Genomic DNA, 12,285 nt, shown 5'->3' on the forward strand with positions numbered 1-12,285 from the left:
AACTCCATTATTAATCGAGATCAAATATTTTCTTAGTAGGTATTAATTCAAATTAAATGCTTTAATCCACCTCGAAGACTTCTGCTACTGCATATATTGACAACAGGGTAAACAGTTAGATGGAAATTTGATGAGCTCTACTGTTCAAAAATTATTTGTCATCCCGGGCAGACAAATAATTTTTGAATAGTAGAGTGCTCATCGAGTTTCCATCTAGATGTTTATCCTGTTATCAGCAGTAGCAGAAATCTTCTGGGTGGATTAAAGCATTTAATTTGGATTTTCATTCAATTATAATAATTTATTCATTGGCATTTCAATAATATTGCAATACTGTATCTCAGTATTTCCATCTGTAAGTCATAAATTTCTTCATAGTCAAAACGTTTTCTGTCTACAACTAGCAAGGATGACTTGTAAAACAATAGAGCTTAGTCTAATGACAGACAAGGAGAGCAAACCAATGTTAATAATCATTTGCTGACGTAATAACGTGAATCTCACCACAAGGTTGTGCTATTCTACTTGACCCATTCTTCAAATATTTACTTTCTCCCCTTCTATGGAAATACCCATTAATTTTGATAACATTTATTTATTCATTTGAACAATAAACACTTACCATCAAAATGATAGAGCAAAAATAGGTGAATCTTTCTCTAAATATCTCACAAACTAAGAAATAATCTTAAATAGTTTATAAAACGAGCTATTCAACCTTTGTGCAGATGTATACGATAGTTATTGCTAAATAGCAAAATATGTCTGATTTAAATAATAAAGGAGAGTGATGCTCTTATGAAGAAAAACTTATAATAAAGGAAGCATTATGTCAAAACCACTAATCCAATACCTAATCGGTAGGCTATAGGCAACTAAATGTTTTAAATAAGCTTAATATATATTGACGTTTCTAACCAAAGAATGTGAAATGTATTTTCTGCATTTCCTCATGATCACCTATGAAAATACAGAAGATTTCTCAATTCTATTTGAATGATGAAATATTTTTGATAATAATTAATATGGTAACTTCACAATAATTTATTATTAACTTCTGTATCATTATTTTGTAATAATAAAGTCAGTTATACCTGCACAAATGTAAAAATATTAAGCTGGTAATCAGTATCAGTACCTTTCAGTCACATAATAGGATATGAAAAGTCACAAAAATGGGGAAAATTATAAAAGATTTCTATATTTCACTAGAAGAAAATAGTGTCAAAGGATAAAGTATTTTTTTGTAGATATTAAACGTATTATTTATTGTAATGATAACTCATTTTTTATTCACAGGCATTACTCAAAATCTAGAGAGACTGGAAAACCTGAGAGACAGTGCTCGAAAAACTGTTGACACAGAGCAAATCGAAATAATCAGGTTAGTTTTTGAAATTTCAATATAACCTGAATATTCTGCTCCATTGCAAGGACTAGGTGATAGCTTGACATTGAATAGCGGGTTGTTACATAAAACTTGCATCATTCGCATTCCAACTATTTTTGAATGGTGCACTGCTATTTTCATTCATAGAAAATGAAAGTAACCTCTAAATTGAGGATTAAGACATTGGATAATCTCATTTCATTACATTAGCAAGAGTTATACTATGATTTTAACGTAATCTATCCAGCAAGTTCTGGTCATGAATGGAGATATCTAATAATTACTGAATATTAAACTAATGATCATCACTCTAGTCAATAATTTCAAGTTCTGTGAAAAATTTTCACTAATACCGCCAAGAGGGTTTAACAGGCTGACCAATACATTTTTTCGGGTGGTTTGGAATTCACTTAAAAATTTAGATCACTTATCTCTTATCATCATCCTTTCCATTACCCACGCACAATCCACATCGCTTATGTAGGCGTCTTTCCTTACAAAACGACGCCTCCAAAACTACATTTTTCTGATGTGCCAAAAGTCTCTCTCTCATCTCTTTCAAGAGATGCCGAGAGATGTTCAGAATCTCTTCTTTCAAATCTGATTTATTTCAAGGTACCTATTCCATGTCCGACTTCCTATAACTGATATCTTACCTTAGGCCTACTAAAATAGAGTCATATCAATTCAATTCTTTGTTTTTAATTAAGTTACTAGGTATCTAGTACTAAATTGATAACAGTCATACTTACAAATAAATATACATATCTATCAATAGGAATGTAACCTTGGAACCCATTATTCATCACTTGTAATTAGTTAATTAGTTTCCCACACTCACATAGGCCTACAATAATTTGACAGTTTTTATAATTTTATAAATACTTGCCTCCGATTATAGTACTAAAAAGTGTAGGTCTACACTTTCATAAAATTCATTATGCTTTCATAATAAAGTGAGCCTACACTTTTTAGTAGCCTACTATAATCAAAGGCAAGTATTCATAAAATTATAAAAACTATCAATTTATTGTATGTGAGTGTGAGAAACTAAACATCATATATTAATCCAATTTTTATTAGGTTATTATTTTCTTAAATCACAATTTTTTGCTGTTTCACTTGTGTTTGTTTTGTTGCAGCGTTCAGAAACCAATTTTTCACATGAATGGACAGAAAAAGTCTAGCATTTCTCGTTCTCAACAAGAAGCCATTAGTCCTCAGCACGAAGAAATCATCAAATTTATCTTTGAATGTAAGTATAAAGTTCAAAGTTGGATTTCCACACAATAGTGTCAGTGAAAAAAAAAAATAATTTCCATAAGATCTTATTGGATTATTTCCATCCTGTCCGGCCAAGCTAGTATGAATAACCCCATTACAACTTATGGGAATTATATTACCCTATACTGTTTACTGTCACTGATGTGTGGGAATACATTTCAATAGGCTACAGTGAATGTTGAAATAACAATATTAAATTATTCTCATCAAAAACTCATTAAATTATAAAAACAACAGTATCAATCCACAATTTTTTTTATTTATTCTGAAAACACTTGTCTATAGTGAGGTTATTATATTTTTAACACGTTTATTGTATATTATTGTGTGAAGGAGGCAAAAGGGGGGTTTCACCTGTTGTAGTAAATTTATTTAGTTGTGGAGACAATTTATTCATTGTCTCCATGAATAAATGAATACATAAATAATAGCAGTGAAGAAAGATAGGAGAAAAACGTTGTCGAACATCTGTCTTGTCAATGTCTTATATAGACGGTAGCAGATACAGGTTTATTGATGTAATATTAACTGTTCATTCTCGTTTAAAAAAATAAATTATATTTTTCAATAATGAATTCACATAATTAAGATGAAATATTTTGTTAATTAATTATTAACTCTTCATTGTTAAAAGACGATCTGGCAACAGAGCAAAGCGAGAAAGAGATAGCGCTATCCGCTTTGTTGAATGGAAGATAAGGATAGCAATACCATTGCTAATCGAACACTGCCATTTTATAACGTGAACATCACTATTGTTCATAATGAATCATATACCTAGAATCTTTCCAGACGAATGAAATTAGTGATACCTATCACAATATTGAATAAGATATCCAATATTAAAAAATATTCATTTTTAGACTTTCGTAATACCTCGGATGAATCATTAAACATTGGAAACAAATTTAAATGTTACTGTAATGAAGATTCATATTTCCGCCCTAGGGTGCAAACATAATGGAGCGACGAAGGTAGCTTCAAGCTTGAAAGATATATGCGTGTATTTTAATGGTGGCGCACACAGTGCTCCACCATTGAAGCACTATTGAATCTCAAGATTGAAGGTACCTTTATACGCCAAGTGTGCACTCAAATTGATATATTTTGAAGTACTCGAATATATAGGCTGTCTTTGAAATGTGTATACATTAGTTAGTTTTATAGATCAAATGTAGCCTAATGCTTTTTAATAGTCAATAAAAAAGTTAGTAATCACATGATTTCTTTCAGCGTGGAATTCAGTGTGCAAGGAGTGTGAGAAGGAATGCGATGATGAACAAGACAAAAGCACAACAAGTGAGTTCTTTTCTATTATTAAAATATTATAATCTTGTTATTCTATAGTCCAGTCAATATAGATTTAGAAAAGGGGTTGTGCTTGCAATTTATATTGTAGTTCTGATTTTTAATATATTATTTGGATACATGAGAGAAGTCCAGAACCATTCGTTTGATGCAAAACTTCCTTGTGGTAATTACAGGGTGGCCCAAAAACCTCTTATTGTCGGTTAATTTTTCAGTTTTCAGCTATCTCAGTCAAATTCAGTAATCGGACAGAAGAAATTGCTTTTGCCTTTCTTTTTTGGATTAAAAATTCTGTATGAAATGAAATCATTGAGAACTCTTTATCTCCATTGAGTTTTGACGGGTTATTATTTTTCAAGAATGAATTAAATTCAAATAAAAAATAAATTTTGATGAATTTTAATTTTTGATCAACAATATCTTCCGACTGTTACCATTTAGATGTATAATTGAAAATCCCTCTGGGCGTATTTTTGTGCTCTACAATCTGAGATCAGGTAGAGCGCTCTATCTCATATAGATTTCCAGGTACGCCTGACAACAACGCTCCTTGTATTGTTAAAAACACCTCATTTTTAATTAAGCTTCAACTATCATCACTAACTATAGTTTGTGTAAAATAAGTTGAGACTTGGCCCTCCATTCCGAATAAATTACAGGGTTGCCAAATCGTGTAAAATTGCAACTTTCTCGAATTCCCAATTCAACGTCAGAATTGGATGTAGAATATCATCCCCGATATCCTAGTAGTGCTAAAAAAGCTTCAGGGTTGGAGGATTAAAAGGAAATTTTCTGAGAAACTTTCTCGCTTTCACCACCCACTTATCTTTTGAAACAAAAAAATGTCTAGCATGTCGAAAATTTCATGTTTTCTGCTCGAAATGTCTCGACATTGACGAACATAATCATCAATTAAAAAAGAACTATAAGGTGGATAAAAATGATCTAGACACCAATAGAAAGGAGACATTCTCCCCGTTAATTTGATATAAAATTATTACGCATTACGACGCCCCATGTTTCTGAGAGAAGTGATATTCAATAGAAAAACAAATCTTCGCGATGTTTCCAATTTTATCATGAAAGTTGAATTTCCTTTTAATTATTCAACCTTGAAGCTTTTTAGTACTACTAGGATATCGGGGATTATATTCTACATCTAATTCTGACGTTGAATTGGAAATTTGAGAAATTTGCAATTTTACACGATTTGGCAACCCGGTAATTTCTTCGGATGGAGGGCCAAGTCTCAACTTATTTTACACAAACTATACATTGCCCTTACATTGATATTTTGCACAATGATACAATGAAGCTCAGGAGATTATGTTCTAAGAGAATCATCCGTTAGATGCACTTCATTTCAGTATTTCCTAGTGGAGAGGTTCGCATAAGGATGATCAATGATCAAAATTTAAAACATTTATAATCAAATGCGACCTGAAAACTCTGACACTAGGACTAGTACCATAGCCAGTCAGGTCACTCGATATTATTATTATCCATCCACTAGATAGGGCCCATGATTCTCTCTAGAAAGTAGAATAAAAATTTATTCATTTTTATAAAAAAATGCTTCAATTTTCTTTTAACTATCTTCTAACAACCTGCTTCCTCTTCAGTTAGTCTAAAAGATTTCAATAAATCTTCTCCCTCTTCACCAAGACTATTTGAAAATAAGACTAGACAGTTTTTGAATGCAAGAAGTTGTTTTGAGGAAATCGAGTATAGAGGCGGGAAGCGGTGTAGTACGTTTAGTAGATAATACCACAAGTACAGGCAATTATCAAGCTAAACAAATGATGGAATTCTTGTGTTTTATTCTGTTGTTAATTTAGAAAACTTGATAATTTCTGCCATGTTATTGCCATTTTATAGTTATGCGTAGCTGCCAAATTTAGGTTTACTTGATTTACTCAAAGTAACTTTTAGAATTACTAGATACAACTAAATAATATTAGTTAATAATTTACTCGGAGTAACTTGAGATTTAGTTTACATATCAATGTTGTATTAGATACATAATATCTCATTAATGATGAAAATAAAACAAACTATGGCCGGATTACAGTAACATTGACTCAATGTTTTTCATTAACGGCAATATTTCGTACAAATATTATTAATATTATTATCTCGTACAGATTAGTATGATAGCTTCAATCTACTCAATGAATCAATATAATTACATCACAGTGACCATAGAAAACAGTGTGTTCACAAGCCGTCATGTTCTATTTTGAGGCCAATCTAATCCACATAATTTAATAGGTTTAAAAAAGCATTAAAATTAATTTTCAAAATATAAAATTTTTCTTTTTCCAGTGGAAATATCAATGAAAATCAATAAGTCTGAAAGATAAATTATTGAATTGGATCTTTGCCCCATATTTAAATAAGACGGAAAGATAAATAATATTGGAATGTTTCTTTGTCCCCGTATAAATCTATATAACTTAATTTGTAATTTTGATAATTAAAAATGAATAAAAAAATATAAATAAATGAAAAAATATTCTCCTTGAAATAGTGACTGATGACTGTAGTCCACACTGTTTTCTGTAATCTCTGTATTTAGAATTTGTTTAGATCGCATTATTGATTGAAATTAATTAATGAATTATTAATATAAATTTTGTATTGGGATATCATAAGATCAAAAGTGTCATTAATTTGCGTGTAGGAGCTTGTTTCAAAAAATTGAAAGTAAAATATGTATAATAGGGGAAAAACTGCTAAACAATAGCCATGCATAGCATACTATAAATTATTAATTTTATTTTTATAGTAGATATGCACTGTATAAATTATTGCTTTTGAAAATATTTTGGCTCAGTTGTCATTTCAACGCATTTGTATTGGACTCATTTAGGTATTCTTGATAATTTTGAAACGTTAATAAACGGTTGAGAAAACGTTTCAAAAACTAGCTTTAAAAAACGTTGATAATAGAAGCATAGAGCTTTTCATGAAACATGAATTAACGTTGATTAACCATTGTTAACAGTTTCATGAAGTGTTGTAACCCGTTCACTTAAACGTTGAAAAACGTTAATAGTTAATGGAAACTGCGTTGAGTAGTGAAGGCTGTGTGACATAGCTGTCATTCCTTGTAAACTAGTTGATATTAGTAGTTGTAATTAACGTAGAATGTCCCTCAACTTAATTATTGTAAACGTACAATTTCATCTTTTTCATGTTTCATTATTTATCAGTTAGTTTCTCTGTCAATCTTTCTCTTCCTCTATTATTAGTAAACTATATTTATAAGCTTACATGCATTTTCAAGACCTTCTTCCAATGTTGAAGGAATTCTTCCCCAAAAAACTGGAGTTTAATGAGTACTTGTACATTAACTCAGTTCCAGGAACGAAATTTCAATTTGAAACTTCTATCAACTTACATGCATTTTCAAGATTTCCTTCCAATGTTGATGGAATTCTTCCTCAAAAAAAAACTGAGTTTTGTATTTTTACAAGAACTGAACAGAACAGGAACTGAGCTTTCAATATTAGTTTGTAATTATTTTTATTTTAAATGAATCTCTGTCTTCTCCATTAATTTCCACGGTTTTAGATTTATTTCCTTTGTTTTTTGGAAATATATAATTTATCAATGTTCCAGCGGTTACGGTGAAGTAGTGTTTAAGAAAAGATGGCCTATTTGTGTGGAGACTATTTAAACTTAGTTTTGAAACGCTAGAGGGTTGTGAAGAATTGGAATCTAGGATATTATTGACAATATAATGTTATGCAATATAAGGAAGTTACTAAGTGTGTATGTGAACGATAAGACTAGGATAACATAAATGTAAGATTGTTAATGGGATAAGCAATATCAATTATCAAACATGGCTTTAGATTATTTGTTTTTTTTTTGCAAATAGTTTATTTTTACCACTGTTATTCGAACAGTTTTGAATAATGTATAAGTGACTGGTTTATCTTCTGTTTCTGATGAAAAATTATTTAACTTATTTAGAATCACTGTCGTTCTTTACTTTCATATATAATATATATTTTGTATAGTGAACAATTTATTTCCAATGTTAACGTGATCAACGTTGTAACTGTTCCCATCTATTCTGAAAATTTGTTTGACTTTCATTCATTTCTTCCATTTTGCTCATTTTTAATCAAATCTTACTTTGCTTTTGAACTAAAGCATATTCAGTTTTAGAATCTTCACTAAGTTATTAACAAACAAATTTGTAAAGCATCAAGTAAAATTCGGATGTAAATGTATAGAAATATGAATGGATATTACTATGATGCTGCGATGTTAATAGCAAATATGATGTGAAAATTAGTGTGTGAATGGTATGGTTTGTTGGTGAAAGTTATCTAGGATAAAGATTGTTCTATATGATAAATTTGGTGATTGTAAATAGTTGTTATCGGGCCAGAAATCAATGTTCTTCAATATCGCTCCGAAAAATTGTTAACCAATCCTGAGATCCATTCATGATTCAAAGTTATTTTTTCAAATATTGTTATAGTGATATCCGTCTGAAACTTTTATACGACAAATTCTATTACATTTAACTAAAGAGCATATATTTATAAACGATTCTTGAGAACGTGTTCAGCAAAGGTAGGAGAATCTTTGATTTTGGTTGCTGGACAATCAAACCGAACTGGGCTAAGTATGTTCTTAAGAGTCTTTTAAAAATAAAGATGTAGGATAAACTATTTGTGGATACGGTTTGTAATATATCTTATTCAATATTATAAGTTGATTCACGTTAATAAATTAATGCTGTTAAGTTGAAATACTATCAATGAAAAAGACTAAGAAATTGTCAAAAACCACAGAATTATTGAAAGACCGGTTTCGGTTATTACACCATTGTCAATCTCTGATAAACTCATCAATGAATAAACTATCAATGAATTCGGATTTTTTTATGTTTCCTCACAAAAAAGTTGACGTTTGTGGGAAAATTAGGATTAGAAATAAACATTATTTCAATAAATAATTTATATGAATCATTTTTGGATTTGAGAGCTGATTATTCTTGAAGAATAGTTGTAATATATATACGTAGTTTCTCTAGCGGTTGTAGGTTGTATTATTTCTATGAAGTATATAAATATATATAGTGCGGACAATATGGATACCAATTGTTTGGTGTCCAGCGTATTTTAGTCGCTTAGATTCCTGTTGGTGAGGTGAGATACCATTTTTTGGTTTTCCTTCCCGATTGTTACCAAATTTTGACTTTTAGAGTCAAATTTAGACTGTTAAGAGTCAAATTTAGACTGTTAAGAGTCAAATTTAGACTGTTAGGAGTCAAATTTAGACTGTTAGAGTCAAATTTAGACTGTTAAGAGTCAAATTTAGACTGTTGAGTCAAATTTAGACTGTTAAGAGTCAAATTATGACTTTTTTGAGTCAAATTTAGACTGTTGAGTCAAATTTAGACTGTTAGAGTCAAATTTAGACTGTTAGAGTCAAATTTAGACTGTTAAGAGTCGAATTTTGACTGTTAAGAGTCAAATTTAGACTGTTAGGAGTCAAATTTAGACTGTTATGAGTCAAATTTAGACTGTTAAGAGTCAAATTTAGACTGTTAAGAGTCAAATTAAGACTGTTAAGAGTCAAATTTAGACTGTTAAGAGTCAAATTATGACTTTTTAGAGTCAAATTTAGACTGTTAAGAGTCAAATTTTGACTGTTAAGAGTCAAATTATGACTTTTTAGAGTCAAATTTAGACTGTTAAGAGTCAAATTTTGACTGTTAAGAGTCAAATTATGACTTTTTTGAGTCAAATTTAGACTGTTTAGAGTCAAATTTCAAGCCGGAAGCTTGGTTGTCGGGCGATTTCAGTAAATATTGAAGTTCGCCGTACAGCTTTGAGTTTCTGGCAGTAGTCATTCGTAGATGTGATTTTTATTTTCGCTTTAAATTGAATATTGCTAGCACAATGGTTCGATATGAATCATAAGCTGATAATATTCTGAGGCTGTAAGGATAGTGTTTAGTAGCCAAATTATTATTTGACAGATAATCTGTATCATAGGGAATCATGGCATGATCATACAATATACTTGGAGAATATACTTTGATTCTAATACATTTGATTTGTATATACATTTCACCATAGTCTCACAAAAAAGTATCTTTATGAAAAGTGTAATAATTTAGTTTAATATATACGTCCAATTCGTTGAAAATCAATGTTCTTGTGAATGCTTTTTTGTGAGATGAAAAGAGTTCAATTTTAGATCAAAAGAAAAAGTTTCACATCAACCAAACTAAATAAGTTTTATTGATTTCCATTGTGGCAAAAAAGTATCCTTATGAAAAGTGTAATAATTTAGTATAATATGTACGTCCAATTCGTTGAAATAAAATGTTCTTGAAAAGGTTTTTTGTGAGATGAAATTGGTTCAATTTTAGTTTAACAGAACAAGTTCCACATCAATCAAACTAGATAAGTTTTATTGATTCCCATTGTGGCAATATGTCTAAGATAATCATTGGTGAATTGTGTTGAAAAATGTCATTGAAAATACTCATAAATACTTTCTCGAAGTATATTTCTATGTATTATGTTATGTCAACTAGTTGTTGATCAATATTGTTGAAACTTAAAATGACTGATTTGTTTTTCTGTTATAAAATACTCATCTGTTAACTTATTGTGGATTTCTGTCTACTGTTGTTGAAATAATTTTCTCATCTTAGTGCAATGAAATTGATATTCTATTATTTATGGATTACAAATTAACTCGAATTGTTGAAATTTGTCAAATTCATTCATGTTATTCACATTATCCATGACATTTGATGTACTTCTTCCTCATTCTGTCCTTTTTCAATCATAAAAGTCTCAAGATTGAAATAATAGCATATTATTGTAACAAATGAAACGTTCATCTTCAAAAAAATTTAAATCATGAATAATGTGTTTTGAAAAAATATCGTTTTCGTATGCGCTGTTTAATGAAATTTAGTTTCATAATATTCATACAGATTCATGTTTAGTAAGCTTATTATGCAGTTCATAATGCATTTCAATTTATCATCAATCAAAGAGGATAGAAATATCTGAATACATTTTTGAACTCTGGTTATCAACTTGAAATCCAAGTTTGATTTCGCTGTAAAATTAGATTTTTGTTTCATCTGGCTACCTATGTATTTTTCCACCTTTTTAAGATCAGTCGCATAATTCAATATAAAATAATCAAGGAACATTATCGTAAAAGATTATTCTTTGTGATAAAATTCATACAGTATATTCATGCCTTTTCAAGCATTTCTAAGACTGGCATTTTCTTAAGTAGTTTCAAGTGAATTGCTCTGTATAAAATGTTGAATTTATACCATTTTGTTTTCTCAACAAAATTGAAGCATTTCATGAATTCTCATTGAAATATAAATTTAATGGTTCTTCATGCATACTGTTCATTTCAATCTTCATAATTAACGTACAATTAAATTATTGCTCCTTTGAATTCTTGCCTCATTGATATTATTATTGTGAAGTCCTCATTTCAAACTTGAAATTAGTGAAATAAAATTTTGTACTTAAATCCTTTGTTTTATTTATCTGCTCCTGAACAAATGTCTTCTCGCAGATCACAGAAAAATAAGTGTATTCATACAATTTTAAAATGTTTTATCACACTCTAACGGACAGTTGCACGAAAACCCATTCAAGTTTAACCGCCGTTAAATCATGACATCTAATAGAGTAAATGCAACGAAGACCGATGAAGACCATTTTCAGGTGATTAAGTTAAATTATTGGGTTCTTGTGATACTGTCCTCTACATTTCTTTACTAGTCTTATCACATAAATCTGATTACATGATAACGGACAATAGAACGAAAACCTATTCAAATAGGTATTTAATCGCCGTCAAATAATAGGCCTATCATCTAAAAAGAGTCAATGCTACGAGGTCCAATGAACTAATGTGACGTCATTTTACGGTTGTTTGTCGCATTTTTCTCGTGAACCTGTTTATTTCAAATAGTTTCGTTTATCGCATTTTTTGTGTGAAATCACAAGTTTACTGCACTGCGCCCAAGTAAATAAAACTTTGTTCAAAGTTTTGTAAGTTTCAACGCGTCACCCCGCTCGCCGTCCCGCCACAGTTAGCGTCCTTTGCATCCATCGCTGTGTTTTATCGCAATATATTCAACTGTGAAGTGAACTATGAAATCTAATATTTACCTTAGCTCAGGGTCTACGCATCGTTCCCGCAGAAGTGTTAACAAGGCAAATCGCATATTGAACGTCACACCGCAACCAGATCGACGTCTCCCGCAACAACAAGTAGTCTCGTAA

The 12,285-nt window shown here is 30.3% G+C and overlaps 1 protein-coding gene across 1 annotated transcript; it reads left to right on the forward strand.

The window, feature by feature from the left end:
- The first annotated feature begins 1,268 nt into the window (after positions 1 to 1,268).
- LOC111055401 lies at positions 1,269 to 12,285 on the forward strand. Its single transcript, XM_039429383.1, has 4 exons — positions 1,269 to 1,384; positions 2,533 to 2,645; positions 3,908 to 3,973; positions 12,182 to 12,285. Exons 1-4 carry the CDS (start codon positions 1,275 to 1,277, stop codon positions 12,283 to 12,285), a joined length of 393 nt encoding a protein of 130 aa, XP_039285317.1. The 5' UTR covers positions 1,269 to 1,274.

Source organism: Nilaparvata lugens, chromosome 5 (assembly GCF_014356525.2).
Source record: "Nilaparvata lugens isolate BPH chromosome 5, ASM1435652v1, whole genome shotgun sequence".
Lineage (NCBI taxonomy): Eukaryota > Metazoa > Arthropoda > Insecta > Hemiptera > Delphacidae > Nilaparvata > Nilaparvata lugens.